The 24,699-nt window shown below is 43.0% G+C and overlaps 1 protein-coding gene and 1 non-coding gene across 2 annotated transcripts; one reads left to right on the top strand and one right to left on the bottom strand.

The window, feature by feature from the left end:
• Positions 1-8,803: 8,803 nt before the first annotated feature.
• LOC126456421 (cuticle protein 7-like) lies at positions 8,804-22,417 on the bottom strand. Its single transcript, XM_050092172.1, has 2 exons — positions 22,406-22,417; positions 8,804-9,573 (listed from the first exon to the last, which is right to left on the bottom strand). The coding sequence occupies exons 1-2, from the start codon at positions 22,415-22,417 to the stop codon at positions 8,989-8,991; spliced, it is 597 nt and encodes a 198-aa protein (XP_049948129.1). The 3' UTR covers positions 8,804-8,988.
• Trnai-uau (transfer RNA isoleucine (anticodon UAU)) lies at positions 10,306-10,380 on the top strand. The gene has a single exon. It is a non-coding gene; the product is annotated as a tRNA-Ile (tRNA).
• Positions 22,418-24,699: the final 2,282 nt, after the last annotated feature.

Genomic DNA, 24,699 nt, shown 5'->3' with positions numbered 1-24,699 from the left:
CCCATCTTTGCTTAGAACTGGGTTTCCATCTGAGCTCTTGATATTCATACAAGTCGTTCTCTTATCTCCTGTAAGCAGTATCTATCTTACCCCTATCCTTACATTTGTCCTCTAGCCATCCCTGGTTAGCCATTTTGCACTTCCTGTCGATCTCATTTTTGAGACGTTTGTATTCCTTTTTGCCTGCTTCATTTACAGCATTTTTATATTTTCTCCTTTCATCAATTACATTCAATATTTCTTCTGTTACACAAGGATTTATACTAGCCCTCGTCTTTTTACCTTCTTGATCCTCTGCTGCCTTCGCTACTTCATCCCTCAAAGCTACCCATTCTTCTTCTACTGTATTTCTTTCCCCCATTCCTGTCAATTGTTCCCTTATGCTCTCCCTGAAACTCTGTACAACCTCTAGTTCTTTCAGTTTATCCAGGTCCCATCTCCTTAAGTTCCCACCTTTTTGCAGTTTCTTCAGTTTTAATCTACAGGTCATAACCAATAGATTGTGGTCAGAGTCCACATCTGCCCCTGGAAATGTCTTACAATTTAAAACCTGGTTCCTAAATCTCTGTCTTACAATTATATAATCTATCTGATACCTTTTAGTATCTCCAGGATTCTTCCATGTATACAACCTTCTTTCATGATTCTTAAACCAAGTGTTAGCTATGATTAAGTTGTGCTCTGTGCAAAATTCTACCAGACGGCTTCCTCTTTCATTTCTTAGCCCCAATCCATATTCACCTACAATGTTTCCTTCTCCCCCTTTTCCTACACTCGAATTCCAGTCACCCATGACTATTAAATTTTCGTCTCCCTTCACAATCTGAATAATTTCTTTTATTTGATCATACATTTCTTCAATTTCTTCGTCATCTGCAGAGCTAGTTGGCTTATAAACTTGTACTACTGTAGTAGGTGTGGGCTTCGTATCTCTCTTGGCCACAATAATGCGTTCACTATGATGTTTGTAGTAGCTTACCCGCATTCCTATTTTCCTATTCATTATTAAACCTACTCCTGCATTACCCCTATTTGATTTTGTGTTTATAACCCTGTAGTCACCTGACCAGAAGTCTTGTTCCTCCTGCCACCGAACTTCACTAATTCCCACTATATCTAACTTCAACCTATCCATTTCCCTTTTTAAATTTTCTAACCTACTTGCCCGATTAAGGGATCTGACATTCCACGCTCCGATCCGTAGAACGCCAGTTTTCTTTCCCACAATTTTAAACATAGCTGACAGAAAAAACGTAGATAAACATTGAACATCAATTCTAACCCCTTCCCTCCCTATTGCATGCCATATCGTGACTCCGACCCTCCATGTAAACCTGTACCTTTCCTCTTCGTAGCACGTCCCACTCCAAATCCCAGTTGCCCATGCGTTTCTGTCTAATTTAAGGTGTTTCACGTACGACGTAAGCGCTGTATATGTGACAGTATTACGACTTGAATGAGATTTTCACTCTGCAGCGGAGTGTGCGCTGATATGAAACTTCCTGGCAGATTAAAACTGTGTGCCCGACCGAGACTCGAACTCGGGACCTTTGCCTTTCGCGGGCAAGTGCTCTACCATCTGAGCTACCGAAGCACGACTCACGCCCGGTACTCACAGCTCTACTTCTGCCAGTACCTCGTCTCCTACCTTCCAATCTTTACAGAAGCTCTCCTGCGAACCTTGCAGAACTAGCACTCCTGAAAGAAAGGATATTGCGGAGACATGGCTTAGCCACAGCCTGGGGGATGTTTCCAGAATGAGATTTTCACTCTGCAGCGGAGTGTGCGCTGATATGAAACTTCCTGGCAGATTAAAACTGTGTGCCCGACCGAGACTCGAACTCGGGACCTTTGCCTTTCGCGGGGAAGTGCTCTACCATCTGAGCTACAGAAGCACGACTCACGCCCGGTAGGAGACGAGGTACTGGCAGAAGTAAAGCTGTGAGTACCGGGTGTGAGTCGTGCTTCGGTAGCTCAGATGGTAGAGCACTTGCCCGCGAAAGGCAAAGGTCCCGAGTTCGAGTCTCGGTCGGGCACACAGTTTTAATCTGCCAGGAAGTTTCATATCAGCGCACACTCCGCTGCAGAGTGAAAATCTCATTCTGGAAACATCCCCCAGGCTGTGGCTAAGCCATGTCTCCGCAATATCCTTTCTTTCAGGAGTGCTAGTTCTGCAAGGTTCGCAGGAGAGCTTCTGTAAAGTTTGGAAGGTAGGAGACGAGGTACTGGCAGAAGTAAAGCTGTGAGTACCGGGCGTGAGTCGTGCTTCGGTAGCTCAGATGGTAGAGCACTTGCCCGCGAAAGGCAAAGGTCCCGAGTTCGAGTCTCGGTCGGGCACACAGTTTTAATCTGCCAGGAAGTTTCATATCAGCGCACACTCCGCTGCGGAGTGAAAATCTCATTCTGGAAATATCCCCCAGGCTGTGGCTAAGCCATGTCTCCGCAATATCCTTTCTTTCAGGAGTGCTAGTTCTGCAAGGTTCGCAGGAGAGCTTCTGTAAAGTTTGGAAGGTAGGAGACGAGGTACTGGCAGAAGTAAAGCTGTGAGTACCGGGCGTGAGTCGTGCTTCGGTAGCTCAGATGGTAGAGCACTTGCCCGCGAAAGGCAAAGGTCCCGAGTTCGAGTCTCGGTCGGGCACACAGTTTTAATCTGCCAGGAAGTTTCAGTATTACGACTTGTTTTTGACTGTAGGAACTACTCTCGTAATACTGTCAATGACATTAGCGGCATGTGCTCTTGCATATCCCTACATGAAATAACCGTAGGTCTTTTCGTTGCTAATTAGCTTTCTGCAGAAACGCTGCTTATAGTTTTCATATATATATATATATATATATATATATATATATATATATATATATATATAGGGGTCAAGGTGGTTGGTAGAGGTAGCACCTTTGCTTGGGGTTGACTCAGTACTGGTCCTCACCACCCCAGGGATGAGCTGAGGAGGTATGCAAGACCTTTGCCTCTGAGGAAGCTACGTCCAAGACCGTTCGTGCGTGGTGAAGAGCCACATCCTACACGAGGTGACCCTGTTAACGCAGAACACGGCGGATCTGTAGGAGAAAACCTTGAAAAAAAATCTCACATTCCAAATCCTCAATGCGTCTGTACTCGAGTCGAGCGGCAGCGAGGTCAGCGTCTGTTCATCTAGTAGGTGCGGCTGTATTATATGCTCCAGGAACTGACAATCCCTGGTTCTAAACACCCAGTGGAAACACTGGACCAAAACTTACAAGCTATCATGATTCGTGAGAGTAATGACAGAATTACCCCAGGTGGTAACCAGTCCACTCGTCGACAGACGACAACTGGGTTTTCGGATTCTGGGGAACCCGGGCCATCACGATCAGAGTTCTCAAGCAAACTTCGTCCCAAGGTTCCCATGTACATTGGTACCTTTAACATTCAGACCCTAATTCAACCTGGAAAATTACACAACTTAGTAACAGAGCTAGACCAACAAAAAATTAAGATCTTAGCGTTACAAGAAACTAGATTCACGGATGAAAATACAATAGACTATGGCAACTATCGCATCTTCAAGAGCAAGACTGACAAACTAATTGCCAATGGTACGCCACTCCTGGGCATGTCATTTGCGGTGCACAGAAATATATTAGGCTCAATTAGAGAGGTCTCTTCCATAAATAATCGCCTCATGACCATGCGTATCCAGTGCGCCAACAAGAAATACACATTAATAAATGTTCATGCACCCACAAACATAGACAACAAAAAACGCCAACTACAAACTGAAAAATTCTGGACTAAACTTGAAGATGTCATGGCCAAAATTCCCCGGGATGATATCAAAATCTTAATGGGAGATTTCAATGCACAAATTGGCAGAGAGAAAGAACACCAAAAAACTGTAGGAAAATATCCAGCACACAGATTCACCAACAGAAACGGACTGAGATTTATTGAACTATGCCAACAAAATAATCTAAAAATAATGTCTACATCTTTGAGAAAGAAACCTAGAAAACAAAAGACCTGGACGTCCCCCATACAAGAGATCGGCGAATATCAGATTGACCACATTGCCATCTCCTATTTCGTACAGAAAGAGATCCATGATGTCCAAGTCCGCAGAGGGGCGAACATTGACTTAGACCACTACTTAACACGCATTAAAGTGAAATTCACCCCGAAAAAATTCTATCCGAAGAAAACACATATGATGAAATTTGACACACGAACAATCAAAGAAACCAATCTGAAGGAGGAGTGGGAAAAGGAACCAGCTGACTCTTGGGAAAAATTTCGAACAAAAATTACAAAGAAGGCAAAAGAACTGATCCCATTGAAAAAGAACACAAAACACCCCTGGTGGGACTCTGGATGTGAAAAAGCGCTGGAAGAAAGAAAGAAAGCCTTTCTGAAGTATAACAGTAAAAAATCCCCAGAATATCTAGATCACTTCCACAACACCAGAAGACAAGTGGCAAAAACAATCAGACAAGTCAAGAGGAAGTACCTCAAGGAACAGTGTGAGTCTATTGAAGAAAATTTCCGTAACTATAATGTACGAGACTTCTATAAGACCTTTGCTGGGAGAATCAATGGATACGGCTCACGAAATCTATGTTTCAGAAAACCAGATGGAAAACTAGCGCTCACAAATCGGGAAAATTGTGAGGAGCTGGCAAGATACTTTTCCGGACTCCTCAATTGCCCTGAACCTTCTTCAAGATTCCCTCAAGAAACTGCTATCTACACAAATCCAGAATCCCCACCACCTACACTAGAGGAGATCCAAAGACATATTCATAGACTGAAAAACAACAAGGCATCCGGAGAAGATAATATCACTGCAGAACTACTTAAAAATCTTGGACCAAATTCCATCAAAGAACTCACTCAAATCATCACAGACATTTGGCAGACAGAAAAACTACCAGAAGATTGGAAATGCGCCCTAATTCATCCACTGCATAAAAAGGGAGACATGGCAGATATAAACAACTATCGAGGAATCTCTCTTCTCAGCTTATCTTCTTCAACGAACACAAGAACAACTCGAACACAGTATTGGTGAATACCAAGCTGGCTTTCGCCCTCACCGATCCTGTGCAGAACAAATTTTCAATTTGAAGACAACACTAAAATACAAAGCAGTCAGAAACAGTCCGATCATTTGTTCCTTTGTTGATTTCGCAAAGGCTTATGATTCAATCGATAGGCAATCTCTCTTTATTATCCTTGAGGAGCTAGGACTCGATCCGAAAACCCTAAACCTTATCAAAGAAACGCTCATAAGCACTACTTCTAAGATAAAATTCCTGGGTGAAATATCAGAGCCCTTCCTGATCAAAACCGGTGTCAGACAAGGTGACGGCTTGTCTCCACTCCTCTTCAACCTTGTCTTAGACAAAGTCATCCGAGAATGGGAAAAAGAACTGAAGAATCAAAATTACTGGAAGCCTATACAACTAGGAAGATCTAAAGATGGTATTAAAATTTCATGCTTGCCATTTGCAGATGACGTGGCCATTCTAGCAGAAAACGAGACCACAGCAATTAAACAGATAGACATTCTCAAAGAATGCGCCGAAAAAGTTGGGCTACAAATTTCCTTCCAAAAAACCAAATTCATCTGCTCAAAATTTGAAACTCAAAAACTGACTACAAAATATGGACAAATTGAGAGAGTTCCATTCTTTAAATACTTAGGCGAGGTCCTAGAACCCACAGGGGGAGAGAAAACTGCACAAAAAGTTCGACTGCAAAAACTGAAAAGAGCATACTAGAAAACCCACAACATCTACAATAAAAAGTGTCTCTCCATTCACTCAAAAATACGACACTACAATACAGTAATCAAGCCCGAAGCACTATATGCCAGCGAAACACTCACACTCCATAGAAAAGGCGACCTGGAAGGCATCCTGAAAGAGGAACGCAAAATTATCAGAAAGATTCTTGGCCCAAAAAGAACGGAAGATGGATACAGGTTACAGTCTCGGAAAACTACAGAAAAATTATCTAACCTCGCCGCAGACATCCGGAAAAGAAGACTAAAATTTTACGGTCATATCCACAGACTCCCAACACCCAGACTCTCCCACAAAATTTTAATATACATTGAAAAATTGAAAACCATACCCTGGATACAAGAAACCAAAACAGATCTAGCAAATGCACAAATAAATTCTTCAGAAGTTATAAACAGAAATGTATACAGGCAAAAAATCAATAGTTGGAAAGTACAACCCGAGAATGAAGTTTGCAAGAGACAGGGGACAAAATGGACAGAGGAAACAAAGAGAATTTATGGGGAAAGAATGAGAGAAGTTCGGAGAAAAAAAAAATTGAATCGGAAAAGCTTTGCGTAATCCGTATGGGTCCAATCGCACATAATAATAAAGATTCTCCTGCCAGCTAAGCTTCATCAGAAAGAAGAGCACATCAGGATCAGCTTCACGATCATGAACAGACTGCAACGGCCTGTTGCTATACGGATGTCCAACAACAGAATTCGAATTGGTCAGTCATTATATTAACTTTGCATTGTAAAATATGAATTTGCCCGCGTCTCTGTGAACAGACGCTACCGACACGCCACTTTTGTTAAACGGCACAACTGTTTTGTCGGTATTTTACCCCAAGATGTTTCATATTTCGGCAAGTTCACCTGAAACCGATATGCCACCAACCACAGTCCGAGCAAGGAACTGGAGTGGACGCAGTAATCTGCCAGCAACCATAGTCCGAAGAAGAGACTGGAGTGGGTGCAGCAGTCGGAGGCTGCCTTCGCGGTATTGGTCCAGCGCAAAGCCGGACACAGGACTTACCTCGTTCGTCAAACACTTTCTACCATTCACCCTCTGTATGCAGTGCACTCATCTCCACGAGTGCAAGTCAGCTACCCCGTTTACTTACTTTATTTTAAAGGTCCGTCTTGATCACACAAGACGGAACTGTAAAGCCCGCATCTCGTGGTCGTGCGGTAGCGTTCTCGCTTCCCACGCCCGGGTTCGATTCCCGGCGGGGTCAGGGATTTTCTCTGCCTCGTGATGGCTGGGTGTTGTGTGCTGTCCTTAGGTTAGTTAGGTTTAAGTAGTTGTAAGTTCTAGGGGACTGATGACCATAGATGTTAAGTCCCATAGTGCTCAGGGCCATTTTTTTGGATCTGTAAAATAAAGTGTCAAAATACGATAATGGACTCATTTTCACACTTTATGTCTTCAATTGATTATCTCTTTACTTATACCCACAACCCACGACCCTAAGGAACGTCTAACCTTCCATCTTCTAATTACACTTCTCATTGCACGTTCTTCAACTTTCAATGAATGTGCAATACTTCTCGTTAAGATCTCCTCATTTGTTCGTCATCTATTTCTGTTTTAGCGTATGAGGGTGTCCTGAAAAGTAAAACCTCAGTCTGTCATGTGAAAAATGTGTGGTTTCAAATAAAATATACTTTATTAACATTCTATATCTTTATTCTTTTTATCACATATTTATTTCTTAACATATTCTCCCTGGTGACAAACATGTTTCTCTCAACGAGAGTCCAGTTTGTTGATACCGTTGCCGGAGTCACAACTTCATCTTTGCTTGCGCCGGTTCATCACTAGCAAAGAGCAGTCCTCGAAGGTGTTCTTTAAGACGAAGCCAAGCCTGGACTGCAGGGAGGATGATCAACGACAATCAACGCAAGGCGTTGCAGATTTCGCACCGTTCGTGAGTGGTCTGGCCTCTTAATGGTGGGGGACAGGGTGCTGCATGTGTGGTCGAGCTCTTCGAATATGTACTTTCCGCTTTCTGAGGGTCTCGCACTACCGTGCAGAGTTTATAGTTGTGTCTTTCGGCATGAATTCAAAATGCAACACACTCTGAGCACGACTTTCACTGCTGATGGTATGTTATTTAACATTTTTGGCATTGGTCATCATTTGTGACGGCACACCATCCAACTATCTTGTTTTCGAGGTCAAAATGATGAACTCACCTTTCATGACCTTTAAGAATATTTTATGTAATCCATCACCCTTACGCTCAAAACGCAAAAGAAGTTGTTGACATATGACCAGTATCCTCTGTTTCGTGTCAAGAATGTACTCAGTTTTCTGTAACGTAGTTCTGCAATGATTGCCTGTACTGGCTCTTGTGATATGCCACACTTACCTTAGAACTGTGTCTGCGTTATCCGATGATCTCCTCTGATGGTGTCATCAACCCGATTCCGACGATTCTCGCCGATTGCCGTACGGGATCGTGCAGTCCCAGCTCTGACACACACGTTGAGTTAGTAGCGTCGCTTCTTTCATTACAAGCACGAACAACCCAACGTCACACATTACCAAAGTCGATATAGTCATTCGTACACAGCTTTCATTCTTCTATGGATTTCAGCTGGAGGTACGTTGCCCGCAGTCAGAATCTCGATTACAACAGGCTTCTTCTCACGCGCCGACATGGATACGTTAAGCGACTGCCACGCTACAACTTGCAGCCCTCTAGAGGTAAGTACGTTAACATTAAGGATAAAGATGTAGAATGTTATTGACGCTTGATTTATTTAAGAGGATTTAAGAGTTTTTACATAAAAAATTCAGTGGCATTATTTTTCAATACGCCCTGGTATATAGATATGTAAATACGTGTAAAATACAAAACAAAATACACTTAGCGTGCAATTACTATAAATAAAAATTATAATCTTAACATAATTTAAAAAAAAAACTGAAGTATATATCTCACCGGTTACATTATATCATTTCGATTCTATGTATTTTAAACCTGTTGGCTGGAGAGCGAGATGCTTGTACCACTGACAGCCGAACATCAACTATCAGACAACGGGGATGAAACAGGAAACGTAATGGTTACAAGGTCTTTATTTATGTACAAAAATTAGAAATACATTAACCACAAGCACTTTTTGTACAAGACTTATATCAGGATGCCAACGCGAATGGTTAAGGTTAATGAGTGACAAGGGAATGACTTTGGTGCATGCGAAGAAGCACTCATCCCAGAAGGGCTTTGCCGTATGCCAGGCGGCCGTACCCGTAGCCGCTGTACGCCAGTGCGGGTACAGCTACAGGGGCGGCGGCGATGGCGGGGCCGGCGTAGGCAGCCCTGGCGTAGCCGTAGCCCAGGCCGGCACCGTAGGCCAGCGAGGGGGCGGCCACGACGGCGGGGGCGGCAGCAGCGACAGCAGGGTGGGCGCCGGCCTCCTTGTGCACCACGGCGTTGAAGCCGTTGACGGGATCGGCGGAGTAGTCGACGGTGCGGATGGAGCCGTCTGGTTCGGCCAGGCTGTAGCTGCCCTGGACGACGTCACCACTGCGGGCCTCGTGCTGGACCTTGGAGTCTCCAGTGGTGGCGTCGTTCACGCTGTAGCTGAAGCTGTACTCTGGGTGCGGGTCGTACTCCGCAGCGACGACGGCGGGGGCGGCAGCGGCGATGACCACTGGCGCCGCGCGAATGGCGGGGGCGGCGAATGCCAGCGGGGTGGCGGCGATCGAGGGGGCAGCGTAGGTCGTGGCGAGGGCAGGCGCTGAGAGGTAGCCGGCGTGCGCCACAGCCACGGCGGCCAACAAAACTAACACCTGCAGAGAAAGAGGGTGGTTCGTCAACAGTTCACACACACTACCAATTCTTACCTCTCTCGTTTAAAGGAATATCACGTTATATATGTTTAGTCCGTCCGCCTTGCTGGTAAACACAGCTGTTCATGAATGATTTATCTATAGATGACGCTGTCACCAACCCAAAGCTTGGTTTGCGGTCAGTCAGCTGTAGAGGGACCCGCAGTTTAACGTGGACCCTGAACCACGGTGGAACTCGGCATTTTCCGCATTATCAGATATCTCCAGAAATGAAAGAAGTGATATGACGCCGATAAAAGTAATTTATATATACTAAGATGGTATCTGTTCTTTCGGACATGTCCGAAAGAACAGATACCATCGGTGACCATGCAGCTCGTTAGAATGACATTACAACGAAATGAACACCCTTAGCTGCTTACAGGCGTTGACATACGTCAACGGGGACAGATGAAAATGTGTGCCCTGACCGGGACTCGAACCCGGGATCTCCTGCTTGTCCGAAAGAACAGATACCATAATAGTTAAGACTCAACGGCCACTTGACCACCTTCTTCCTCTGTGCGAATGCACAAACAGTGCCCGAACTCTTACGGGAATCGGCAACGCGCCGCGAGTAATGAGTATAATGGGCGGGGGCACTACGAATGTAGTGCGGGACAATACGTTGAGAATGTGGGTTTCGCGGGAGTCGTGCCAGAGATAAATCCCTGCAGTCGCACAATCCTCTGTGTCCTCGGTGGCTCAGATGGATAGAGCGTCTGCCATATAAGCAGGAGATCCGGGGTTCGAGTCCCGGTCGGGACACACATTTCATCTGTCCCCGTTGACGTATGTCAACGCCTGTAAGCAGCTAAGAGTGCCGGCACGGTAGCTCAGCCCTCTGTAATAAAAAAAAACTGAGTTAATGGATCAGCGACGAACTGAAACGGGTGTCTTGAGACGTCCGCCCCGAGCAGATACAACGAACAAAAGTGAAAAAAATGAGATTAAAAAAATAAAAGGTGTTCATTTCATTGTAAAAGTAATTTAGTTGCAACAGGCTCCACAGCCACGATAAACTTCTTGAGAGCAATAACGTTACTTCATCGGTTGGTACTAATTTCTATTTCATTTTTATTTCAGGTACTGCGACATTTCGGCTCTGTAGCAATTCTTAAACAAAATTTTTAACCAGTTAAGTACACGCGTTTTGGGTTACAGTCATTTTCATGATAAGTATTTTGTTGGCCGTGCTTGAAAATTGTAGCCATGGTACTGTGTGCAATATAAGCAGTAGCACCCAGCCACACCATTTACAATTTATAAATTTTGAATAGTAAAAGGCGTGGCTCTGTGCTACTGCTTATACTGCACACAAGGATACAGCTTTCGAGCCTGGCCGACCATAGGGCGCAAATGAAAATGACTTTAGCCCAAAACACGTATACGTAACTGGTTAAACATTTTACGTGAGAGTGGTTACACAGACCAAACGTAGTGTGCAAAAAATGAATGCAGTTGGAAATGAATAACAGTTGACGAAGGAAACTTATTCCTTTCAAGCAGTTGCATACCCTAGTATTAATAGACGATCGGATCTTACAGCCTTGGTTCCATACTCTGTCACCATACCACCAAGACCATTTTTTGTAATGGATGTTTAAAATATAGACAGGGTTATTTACATGGATTAGACTGAAAGTGTTGTTTACTGCTGAGAAGAATGCGTGCGTCACGAGTACAGCAGTCAATCGGATGTGTATTGTGACGTGCTCCGGAGCACAATGGTGTATTCTGCTCTGAAAAAATTTTCGTAAATGCGGCTATGGAAACATTGTAATTGTGACACACCTGATAAGGCTAAAGGAACATATTAATCGTCACACTACTTAAGCATACTGATACTGTCGGAACACGGCCAACAAATTTTTCATTCGTTTATATCAATAGCTGCTTCTTCTTCACGTACACGTTTCTCTTTACTCAGGTAAAACATCACCAATGGTAAGGTTTATTCTTCCTGTTCTTCCTTGCAATAGGTGTGTTACATCTGCATCCACATTCCTTTGCAATTTTCCTCTTGACGTTTGTGTTGTGTATTAAAAGAAGAAAAACAAGATACAAGGTCCAAACGGCCAACAACGAAACACTACCTGGCTGAAAATGAAGTGTAATGGTATGGAAATATTTTAGGACGGCTGGTAACACAGACCAAGGGCATTCACAGTTCGGAGAAGAGGGAACGGAAGGACTCTTTTATCCGGACCTTTCCGCACAAATCTCAGGGACCTTCTGAGCTGCCTCGTGTAGTCCACCTATAAACCGAATATATTGTTACATAAGAGAGACGGTAATCAGCTATCAAAGCTTTTGAAGGCATATTACACTGAAAATCCCCCATGAACCATGAACCTTACCGTTGGCGGAGAGGCTTGCATGCCTCAGCGATACAGATAGCCGTACCGTAGGTGCAACCACAGCGTAATGATATCTGTTGAGAGGCCAGACAAACCTGTGGTTCCTGAAAAGGGGAAGCAGCCTTTCAGTAGTTGCAAGGGTTATAGTCTGGATGATTGACTGATCTGGCCTTATAACATTAACCAAAACGGCCTTGATGTGACGGTATTGTGTACGGCTGAAAGCAAGGGGAAACTACAGCCGTAATTTTCTCCAAGGACATGCAGCTTTACTGTATGGTTAAATGATTATGGCGTCCTCTTGGGTAAAATATTCCAGAGGTGAAAAAGTCCCCATTCAGATCTTCGGTCGGGGACTACTCAGGAGGACGTCGTTATCAGGAGAAACAAAACTGGCATTCTAGGGATCGGAGTGTAGAATGTCAGATCTCTTAATCGAGCAGGTAGGTTAGAAAATTTAAAAAGGGAAATGGATAGGTTAAATGGTGAAGTTAACTAGTGAAGTTCGGTGGCAGGACCAACAAGGCTTTTGCTCAGGTGAATATAGGGTTATAAATACAAAAGCAAATAGGAGTAGGTTTAATAACGAATAAAAGAAATAGGAGGGTGGGTAAGCTACTATGAACAGCATAGTGAACGCATTATTGTAACCAAGATAGACACGAAGCCTACGCCTATCACAGTAGCAAAATTTTCTATGCCCACTAGCTCCGCAGAGACTGAAGAAATGTGTGATGGGATAAAAGAAATTATTCAGATAGAGAAGGAAGACGAAAATTTTATACTCGTGGGGAATAGGAATTCGGTAGAAGTAAACGAAAGAGAACGAAAAGTAGTAGGTGAATATAGAAAGGAGTAAGGAATGAAAGATGAAGCCGCCTGGTAGAGTTTTGCACAGAGACTAACTTAATCATAGTTAACACTTGCTTTAAGAATCATGAAAGAAGATTGTTTACGTGCAAGAGGCCTACAGACACTGGAAGGTTTCAGGTACATTATATAATGGTTAGACTGAGATTTAGGAACCAGGTTTTAAATTGTAGGACATTTCCAGAGACAGGTGTGGACACTGACCACAATCTACTGGTTATGAACTGTAGATTAAAACTGAAGAAACTGCAAAAAGGTAGGAATTTGATGAGATGGGACTTGGATAAACTGAAAGAACCAGAGGCAATAGAGAGCTTCAGAGAGAGCATTAGGGAACGATTGACAAGAACTGGGGAAAGAAGTACAGTAGAAGAAGAGGAATGGGAAGCTTTGAAAGATGAAATATTGAAGGCAGCAGAGGATCAAGTAGGTAAAAAGACGAGGGCTAGTAAAAATACTTGGCTAACAGAAAATATACTGACTTTAATTCATAAAAGGAGAAAATATGAAATTGCAGTAAATGAAGAGGGCAAAAAGGAACACAAACATCTCAAAAATTAGATAGATAGTAAGTGCAAAATGGCTAAGCAGGGATGGCTAGAGGACAAATGTAAGGATGCAGAGGCATATATTATTAGGGGTAAGATAGATACTGCCTACAGGAAAATTACAGTGACCTTTGGAGAAAAGAGAACCACTTGCATGAATATCAAGAGCTCAGAAGGAAAATCAGTGCCAAGCAAAGAAGGGAAGGCAGAAAAGTGGAAGGAATGTATAGAGGGTCTATACAAGAGCGATTTACTTGATGGCAATATTATGGAAACGGAAGAGGACGTTGATGAAGACGAAATGGGAGATAAGATACTTGTGCACTGATAGTGCACTGCAAGACGTAAGTCGAAACAAGGCCTCGGGAGTAGACAACATTTTCCATTAGAATTACTGATAGTCTTGGGAGAGTCAGCCCTAACAAAACTCTACCATCTGGTGAGCAAGATATATGAGACTGGCGAAATACCCTCAGGCTTCAAGAAGAATATAATAATCAAATCCCAAAGAAAGCAGGCGTGGACAGGTGTGAAAATTACCGAACTGTCAATTTAATAAGTCACAGCTGCAAAATACTAACACGAATTCCTTAGAGACGAATGGAAAAACTGGTAGAAGCCGACCTCGAGGAAGATCAGTTTGGATTCCGTAGAAATGCTGGAACACGTGAGGTAATACTGAGCCTGCGAATTATCTTAGAAGATAGATTAAGGAAAGGTAAACCTACTTTTCTAGCATTTGTAGACTTAGAGAAAGCTTTTGACAATGTTGTCTGAAATACTCTCTTTCACATTCTGAAAGTGGCAGGGATCAAATACAGGGAGCGACAGGCTAATTACAATTTGTACAGAAAACAGGTGGCAGGTATAAGAGTCGAGGGCCATGAAAGGGAAGTAGTGGATGGGAAGGGCGTGAGACAAGGTTGTAGCCTATCCCCCATATTATTCAATCTGTGTGTTGAGCACGCAGTAAAGGAAAGAAAAATTTTGAACAGGAACTTAAGTCCATGGAGAAGAAATAAAAACTGAGGTTTGCCGATGGAATTGTAATTCTGTCAGAGATAGCAAAGGGTCTGGAAGGGCAGTTGAACGGAATGGACAGTGTCTTGAAAGGAGGATATAAAATGAACATCAACAAAAGCAAAACGATGGTAATGGAATGTAGTCGAATTAAATTAGATGATGCTGAGCGAATTAGATTAGGAAATGGGGCATTTAAAGTACTAAATGGGTTTTGCCAATTGGGAAGCAAAATAACTGATGGTGGTCAAAGTAGAGAGGATATAAAACGTAGACTGGCTATGGCAAGGAAAGCGTTTTTGAAAAAAATAAATTTGTTAACATCGAGTACAGATTTAAGTGTCAGGAAGCCTTTTCTGAAACTGTTTGTATGAAGTGTAGCCATATATGGAAGTGAAACATGGATGACAAATAGTTTTGACAAGGAGAGAATAGAAGCTTTCGAAATGTGATGCTACAGAAGAATGGTGAAGATTAGATGGGTAGATTACGTAACTAATGACGAGGTACTGAACAGAAGTGGGGAGAAGAGGAATTTGTGGCACAACTTGACTAGAAGAAGGGATCGGTTGGTAGGACATGTTCTGAGGCATCAAGGGATCACCAATTTAGTAATGAAGGGCAGCATGGAGAGTAAAAATCGTAGAGGGAGACCAAGAGATGAATTATACTCTAAGCAGTTTCAGAAGGGTGTAGGCTGCAGTGGGTACTGGGAGATGAAGAAGCTTGCGCAGGATAGAGTAGCATGGACAGCTGCACCAAACCAGTCTCTGAACTGAAGACCAGGACAACAACAACATGACACTGAAGTGTCAAAGAAAATGGTATAGGCATGCGTATCCAAATACAGAGATATATGCACAGGCAGAATATGGCGCTGCGCTTGGCAACACCTATATAAGAAAACAAGTTTCTGGGGCAGTTGTTAGATCGGTTGCTGTTGCTACAACGGCAGGTTATCAAGATTTAAGTGAGTTTGAACGTGATTTTATAGTGGGCTCACAAGAGGTGGAATACAGCATCTCCGAGTTAGCGATGATGTAGGGATTTCCCCGTACGACCATTTCACGAGTGTACCGTGAATATCAGGGATCCGCTGAAACATCAAATCTCCAACATCGCTGGGGCCGGAAAAATGTCCTGAAAGAATCGTTCAAAGGTACAGAAGTGCAACCCTGCGTAAATTGCTTCAGATTTCAATTCTGGGCCACCAACAAGTGTCAGCGTGAGAACCATTCAACGAAACATCATCGATATGGGCGGTCGGAGTTGAAGTCCCATACTTGTATCTTTGATCACTACACGACACAAGACTTTACGCCACGCCTGAGCCCGTCAACATCGACATTGGACTGTTGATGACTGGAGATATGTTACCTGGTCGGACGAGTCTCATTTCAATTTTATCGAGCGGATGGACGTGTATGGGTATGGAGACAGCCTCATGAATCCATGGACCCTGCATGTCAGCAGGGGACTGTCCAATCTGGTGGAGGCTCTTTAATGGTGTGGGGCAGGTGCATTTGGAGTGATGTGATACCTCTGATACGTTTAGATACGACTCTGACAGGTGACGTGTACGTAAGCATCCTGTCTGATCACTTGCATCCATTCGTGTCTATTGTGCTTTCCGAAGGACTCTGGCAATTCCAACAGGACGATGTCACAACCCATACGTCCAGAATTGCTACAGAATGGCTTCAGGAACACGCTTCTGAGCTTAAACACTTCCGCTGCCCACCAAACTCCCCAGACGTGAACATTATTGAGCATATCTGAGATGCCTTGCAACGAGCTGTTCAGAAGAGATCTTCACCCCCTCGTACTCTTACGGGTTTAAGGGCAGGATAAACGGAATTCGTGATGTCAATTCCCTCCTAGCGACGATAAGAACTGGTGTCTTATGAGGAAAACACGGCAAGTTGCCATAACCCGATTTCCCAGAAACTTCGCTCAGTGGAAGAGAAGTCATAATACGCGAACACATGTCTCGGCTTATCCGTAGATATTCCATCGTTTCTGAGAAAATGACAGTCAAATTTTTCTTGATAATTTAGATGTCCTTTTAGCGCTCGACAGGCGCAGCCCAACTGGTGGCTAACATGACGATGTTTAACTTTCGCGTCCTGTGTTTGGGAACCGATTATCGTTATTATTAATTTTCTTTTTCTTTTTCATTTTTCTACTCATGTTGTAGAAGGTTTCTTACCACGTTATGGGATACAAGGGTGTTATACTCGTATTGTTTGTAAAATTACAGCTGAGTTTCACAATAAGTGTTATCCATTCATTATATAATATATGTGTTACTGTATTTTCAGGGGTTAAAATCTTTTTAAATTTTCGTGTTCTTATATTTCTTTTTAAAATCAGTTCTTAATTCTTATATTTTATTCTTATGTTTATTCTTCAGGATGATTTGGTTCATTCCCTTCGATAGCACCGATCTTAAAAACGTTCGAAACACAAAAATTCCGAATAATACGAGCATCACGAGAAGGTAGATTTCCCACAACGACATTTCTTCGTACGGATCTTACTCGGCAAAGAAATGGCGTTAACACTGCCGAAGATTTCACTCATTGTCAATATCAGCGGCGAAACACGCATAACGGATCACTTTACCGAAAACTGACGCTTGCTATTGATTATCAATCAAGATACACCACAGGAATTCCACCGAAAACAATTTCAAATAAACTTTCCATTCATTTGCTGTCTGTATTCTTTTTAATTCATTCATCATACAAATGGCAGACGAATAAGGGCAACGCTATTTCAGTGGAGATTGGAAAACATTTGTGTATTATTCTTCTATCGACATGGGTAGGTAAATGAAAAACAAAAATGAAAAGAAATAATAATAATCGGGCTTCGAACACGGAGCACGAAAGTGTGAAGCCGCGACGCTAGCCACTGTGCCACCTGTTCGGCTGAGCTACTTGCTTGCTAGAAGGCATATCAAGGATCTCGAAAACTTTGACCGTCGTTTTCTCAGAAACGATAGAGTATCTACGGATAAGCCAAGACACGTGTTCGCTTATTTTGATCCCTCTTCCACTAAGCGATTTTCTGTTAATTCAGTTTCTGACACTTGGCGTCTCCTCGTCGTTAGTGTAGTGGAGTAATGCAAAACCACCAAATTTACACAATCTAATCACGTTGATGTGACCACTGCCTATGTGCGACGTCAACGTATAAAGACCACTCACACACTGGCAGATAGGTGCGAAAACTATTTTACAATGAGCTTAACACCCCATGCATCCAAGCTGCTGGCAAGAATAATGTGCAGAAGGACGGAAAAGAAAACTGAGTATCTATTAGACGACGATCACTTTGGCTTTAGGAAAGGTTAAGGCACCAGAGAGGCACTTCCGGCTTTCCGTTTGACAATGGAAGCAAGACTGAAGAAAAATCAAGATACGCTCATAGGATTTGTCGACCTAGAAAAAGCGTTCGAGAATGTGAAACGACGCAAGATCTTTGAAATTCTGAGAAAATTAGGAGTAAGCTAGGGGGAAATACGGGTGATATATTGTATGTGCAAAAGCCAAGAGGGAATAATAAAAACGAAATGCTCGGATTGGAAAGGTTGTAAAACAGGGATGCAGTCTACATCTACATCTACGTCTACATTATACTCCGCAAGCTACCCAACGGTGTGTGGCGGAGGGCACTTTACGTGCCACTGTCATTACCTCCCTTTCTTGTTCCAGTCACGTATGGTTCGCGGGAAGAACGACTGCCGGAGAGCCTCCGTGAGCGCTCGAATCTCTAATTTTACATTCGTGATCTCCTCGGGAAGTATAAGTAGGGGGAAGCAATACATTCGATACCTCATTCAGAAACGCACCCTCTCGAAAGCTGGGCAGCAAGCTACACCGCGATGCAGAGCGCCTCTCATGCAGAGTCTGCCACTTGAGTTTGTTAAACATCTACGTAACGCTATCACGCTTACCAAATAACCCTGTGTTGAAACGGGCCGCTCTTCTTTGGATCTTCTCTATCTCCTCTGTCAACCGGACCTGGTACGAATCCCACACTGATGAGCAATACTCAAGTATAAGTCGAACGAGTGTTTTGTAAGCCACCTCCTTTGTTGATGGACTACATTTTCTAAGGACCCTCCCAATGAATCTCAACCTGGCACCCGACTTGCCAACAATTAATTTTATATGATCATTACACTTCAAATCGTTCCGCACGCATACTCCCAGATATTTTACAGAAACAACTGCTACCAGTCTTTGTTCTGCTATCATATAATCATACAATAAAGGATCCTTCTTTCTGTGTATGCGCAATACATTACATTTGTCTATGTTAAGGGTCAGTTGCCACTCCCTGCACCATGTGCCTATCCGCTGCAGATCTTCCTGCATTTCGCTGCAATTTTCTAATGCTGCAACTTCTCTTTATACTACAGCATCATCCGCGAAAAGCCGCATGGAATTTCCGACACTATCTGCTAGGTCATTTATATATATTGTGAAAAGCAATGGGCCCATAACACTCCCCCGTAGCACGGCAGAGGTTACTTTAACGTCTGTAGACATCTCTCCATTGAGAACAACATGCTGTGTTCTGTTTGCTAAAAACTCTTCAATCCAGCCACACAGATGGTCTGATATTCCGTAGGCTCTTACTTTGTTTATCAGGCGACAGTGCGGAACTGTATCGAATGCCTTCCGGAAGTCAAGGAAAATGGTGTCTACCTGGGAGCCTGTTATCTAATATTTTCTGGGTCTCATGAACAAATAAAGCGAGTTGGGTCTCACACCATCGCTGTTTCCGGAATCCATGTAGATTCCTATAGAATAGATTCTTGGTTTCCAGAAATGACATGATACGCGAGCAAAACACCTGTTCTAAAATTCTACAACAGATCGATGTCAGAGGTATAGGCCTATAGTTTTGCACATCTGCTCGACGACCCTTCTTGAAAACTGGAACTACCTGTTCTCTTTTCCAATCATTTGGAACCTTCTGTTCCTCTAGAGACTTGCGGTACGCGGGTGTTGGAAGGGGGGCAAGTTCTGTCGCGTACTCGGTGTAGAATCGAATTGGTATCCCGTCAAGTCCAGTGGACCTTCCTCTGTTGAATGATTTCAGTTACTTTTCTATTCCTTGGACACTTATTTCGATGTCAGCCATTTTTTCGTTCGTGCGAGGATTTAGAGAAGGAACTGCAGTGCGGTCTTCCTCTGTGAAACAGCTTTGGAAAAAGGTGTTTAGTATTTCAGCTTTACGCGTGTCATCCACTGTTTCAATGCCATTATCACCCCAATCTTTCGCCCCTACTGTTCCATTTGTATATCTAAGAAGCAATGACCCAAATAAAATAAAGGTTAAAGAATGGGATTACAATTCAGGATGACAGGATATCTGTATCATACCATTCATACAACGTACTAGCACATAGTTTTGGTGTTATTTTATCCATGTTGGAGCTTGTTGAACTCCGTGGCCGTTTGCTTTCTTCGCCAGCAATATAATTTTAACTCTAGTAACTTCATTGCTGATATTTTTTCCCTATTCTCTAAAAACTATTAGTTTTCCAGATATGTTTGGAAACCCTAATGTCGCAAAATTGACAGTATTGATACTTACATTAGAGCAATAGTGACATACGCTGCGCCTGTCGGATTATGCAGCTCCATCACGTCTCCGCTGCCTGCGGTCATACAACGCAAACCTCTACGAGTCATAAGCAATGCTCCACGGTAAACACGGACCGCTGATATGCACAATGTTGTACTGTGTCGAGAGCCTCGTGGAGGTTTTCCAAGAAACTCGCCAAACGACTGTTCAGGGAGTCGAGACACCAAGAACAACCCCTTCATTGTAAGTGTGGGAATCTACGATCACAACCGCAAGTGGAAACATAATCGCCCAAAAACACTATTTCTTAGGGACACTCACCTATCTATGGCACGCTTAAACTGAACACTCAGACAACGCGATATCTGTGAGCCCCTGCATCACAGAAAATCTGACTCGCATAGCTAGCTGTGCTCATACAGCCAGCAAACCAGCAGAGGCAGGGAAGCCTGTCACACTTAAACGCAAACAAGAACCACACGACATTCAACACCGAACGGCCGATTTTGCGATCAAAATCAGCTCTATGATGTCGACTTTGACATGTTACAGGTACGCTGACGCTGAAGCTGGCACGAGAGATATCGTCGGTCATTAACAACTGTAACATGTCTTTGTACCCATGTACCATGTATGAACTATCATTGTTGGCAGCAGGCGTAGTACTCATCCAGACTGTCGCAGGGCTTGCTTTTTTCCCACGGCCCTTGCCATGGCACTATTCCTATCCCCCCGCCCCCCCCCCCCCCACCCACAGTCACCCTAAAACCACTATTCTTCAACCGTTTTTTGTCTGCTGTCCCTAAATAGGACCGTGTAGTGGGTGATCGAACCTAGATGTACGGACTTCACAGTCGCACATCCTGCGTTTCCTCGATAGAAATACAAACAGTTTCACGGCGGTGATAGAACTTTTTGACGCGTCATCGATTGATTAGAAAAAAAAGGTTTAAGAAAATAGTGAATACATCTACATCTACAAGGATACTGTCCAAATCACATTTAAGTGCCTGACTGACGGTTCATCGGACCACCTTCACAATAATCCTCTACTATTCCAGTCTTGTACAGCGCGCAGAATAAACGAACACCTATATCTTTCCGTGACAGCTCTGATTTCCCTCATTTTGTTATGATGATCGTTTTTTGTTTTGTAGGTCGCCATCAAAAAAGTATTTTCGCATTCGAAGGAGAGAGTTGGTGATTGAAATTTCGTGAGGAGATCCAACCGCGACGAAAGACGCCTTTATATTAATAATGTGCACCCCAATTATTGTATCATTCCAGCGACGCTCTCTCCCCTATTTCGCGATAATACCAAACGTGCTGGCCTTCTTTGAACTTTCTCGATGTACTCCGTCAATCCTATATGGTAAGGATGCCACACCACGAAGCAGTACTCTAAAAAAGGACGGACAAGCGGTAATGTAGGTAGTCTCTTTAGTAGATCTGTTACATTTTCTAAGTGCTCTGCCAATAAAACGCAGTCTTTGGTTAGCCTTCCCACCATTTTCTATGTGTTCCTTCCAATCTAAATTGTTTGTAACTGTAATTCCTAGGTATTTAGTTGAATTTACGGCCTTCAGTTTTGACTGATTTATCGTGTAACCGAAGTTTAACGGATTCCCTTTGGCACTCGTGTGGACGACCTCACACTTTTCGTTATTTAGGGTCAATTGCTTTTTTTTTTTTTTTGCATGATACAGGTATCTTTTCTAAATCGATTTGCAGTTTGTTTTGATCTTTTGATGACTTAACTAATCGATAAACAATAGCATCATCTGCAAACAACCTAAGACGACTGCACAGATTGTCTCCTAAATCGTTTATATAGCTAAGGAACACGAAACAGTCTATGTAACTACCTTGGGGAACGTCAGAAATCACTAGATGACTTTTCGTCATTTAGTACGAACTGTGACCTCCCTGACAGGAAATCACGAATCCAGTCACATAGCTGAGACGCTATTCTATAAACACACAATTTCACTACAAGCCGCTCGTGTGCTACAGTGTAAAAAACCTTCTGTAAATCTAGATATGCCGAATCAATTTGAAATCCCTCAAAGTTTCACGTGAATAAAGAGCTAGTTGTGTTTCACAAGAACGATGTTTCCTAGATCCCTGTTCACTGTGTGTCAATACACCGTTCTTTTCGAGGTATTTCATAATGTTCGAACACAATATGTGATCCAAAATCCTGATACGGGTCTGTAATTTAGTGGATTACTCCTACTACCTTTCGTGAATATTGGTGTGACCTGTGCAACTTTCCAGTCTTTGGGTACCGATCTTTCGTCGAGCGAGCGGTTGTACATGATTGTTAAGAGTGGAGCTATACTTCAAAAATGAATATGGTTTGGCGACTTCAGTACAGACAGGTACGCTTACCTGTGGGACCATGATGGCGGGGCTCCTGTCTCAACGGTGGACGCACAGTGACGAAAGATACGGCGCCCAGAGCTTATATACTGCACCTCCATGTCGGTGTGCCCCACCGCCACAGCTTTTCACGCCACGGCTGCCCACAACATCTTAAGGGTCACATGCGGAATAATTTAGCAGCTGAGACAGACGGAGAGCTCAGCAGCACGCAATAGGCTCGTTCCTTAACACCAGCTCTTACGCAAATACGTTTCGACGAGTTCGATGTCCCTGGAAGTGTACAGTATCTGTCACCGCAGATAGAGACGTTACAAGGCACCATTAGCTTCAGAACAGAACACAACTCAGAATGGAACAGGTTTCGTGTCACGAACCGATACTTGCCAGTAGCCAGTTTATGTGTTGTAAATGCGTTAGGTCTGGCTGAGGTGCTTGTCAGTAGCGAGGCGCCTGCTGTGAGTCTCAGCTATTACTATTACATAAGCTCCTCTAGATGTGGGAACTTGTAGCTTTGAGTATCTTTGCAGGACATCGGCAGTAAGAACGGAACGACGCAGTACCGGGTCATCTCTTCTCCTTCAACTTATGTGGCCATAAGTGAGGTCTCTTCGCCGCTAAAGATAATTACATCTACTCATTGCGTTATTTCATGCTGTGTTTTTCAGGCCACAGATAATTTGGTTAGGTTCCGTCAATGTGTCCAGGAAAGAAAGTTAAGTCATCGTTAACAGTGTTGCCACGTGCTCCGAATTTACGGAAGATCTTCAGATTTTTTAAATTTTTCCACAAAATACGAAATTTTGTGTAAATCGTCCAAAATTTTCTGATTTTCCTGATATTTTGAGTAAATCTTCCGAAATTTTCCAATCTTCCTTCATGGATAGTAAATGCTGCTACATGACGCACACCTATCAATTCCATCCACAATGAGACATTGCGTTAATTACTGCCGTATTACTGCTGTACTGTATGGACTCAAATGCCGGAAAAGCCAGCTGATGTATTCAAAGTTACGCCGATTCAACAAAGGAGCATATGAGCAACAAAGCGCGTGCAAGGCACTGGGTAGTTCCTAGCTGTGTCACCAGATGACACCATCAGCTTGTGCAAAGTAGTGCAGTGCTGTGCTTGTTTAGATATGAGTTTGAAGTCTGGTACTGAATCTGTGCTGGCGGCGCCCAAAACAGTAAAATATGCTACGAAATATAATCTCCAATGGGAAAAAGAAACAGTGTTTAGTGGTTGGCTCAGAAGCAGCAAGAAAGGTCCTTATAACGCCTAATGCTGTGATTGTGATTGTGATCTAAGAATTACTCCTGGGAAAAGTGGTATATTAAAGTACGTAAGTGGTAAGAAGCATGTAACTGAATGTGGTGTCCAACAAAGACAACATAAACTTAGTAATATGTCATCAATTAGTTGCAACTGAAGATTACATGACACAATTAAGGTAAGTGAAATTCGCCTTTCTAGTTTTGTTGTAGATCATGATTTTGCACTTCGGGTTACTGAACGTTCACTGAAACTCATCCAGCCAGCGTGTCCTGATTCGCAAGCTGCAAAACATATTCATTGTGGCAAAACAAAAGTAGCTGGAGTCATAAATAACGTTAAAGGGAAGGCAGGTTTCTCGAAACTAACTGACGAGCTTAAGGCAAATAAATTTATTTATTTATTTAACCTGATCAGATTAGGGCCATCAGGTCCTCTCTTACATCGGACCAGTATTCCACACATGCATCATTTTACACATCATAGTTACATCATGACAGTAGTTTGAAATAAAAAAAAATAGATTAATCTACTGACATTTTGAATGAGGAGTAATTACTAAGACCTAATAAAGTAAATACTGGCAGTATTTTTACAAAAGCTGCTATACATAAAATTATGATAAAAGAAATAAAAATAACAGTAAAAGAAAAAATGAAAAAGTAATGGTAAACATGAGAAAAATTGGCAACAGTAATGAAGATTTGTGCAGTTGTACATTAATATATTGGTGTATAAAGTAGATGTTTACTGGTATAGAGAGTTTTGAGAAAGGGAGATATAAGGAGGTAACATCAGGTAAGAAAAAAAAAAGAGTGGGAACTGAGGAAGATCTAGTAGGAAAGAAGGAAGTAACAGGGTGAAGTGCATTCATGTACAGAGGAAGGCATTAGGTGCTTAAGTAGATACGTCATTAACTGTTTTTTGAAGCCGGACATGTTTTTAAGTTCTGTAATATAACGAGGGAGGGTCTTCTAGAGTCGGGTTCCAGTTACTGTAAAGGACTTCGAGAAGGTGGCTGAGCGATG

The sequence above is a fragment of the Schistocerca serialis genome, chromosome 2 (assembly GCF_023864345.2).
Source record: "Schistocerca serialis cubense isolate TAMUIC-IGC-003099 chromosome 2, iqSchSeri2.2, whole genome shotgun sequence".
In the NCBI taxonomy this organism is placed as follows: domain Eukaryota; kingdom Metazoa; phylum Arthropoda; class Insecta; order Orthoptera; family Acrididae; genus Schistocerca; species Schistocerca serialis.
This window is presented reverse-complemented; position numbering and strand designations above follow the sequence as displayed.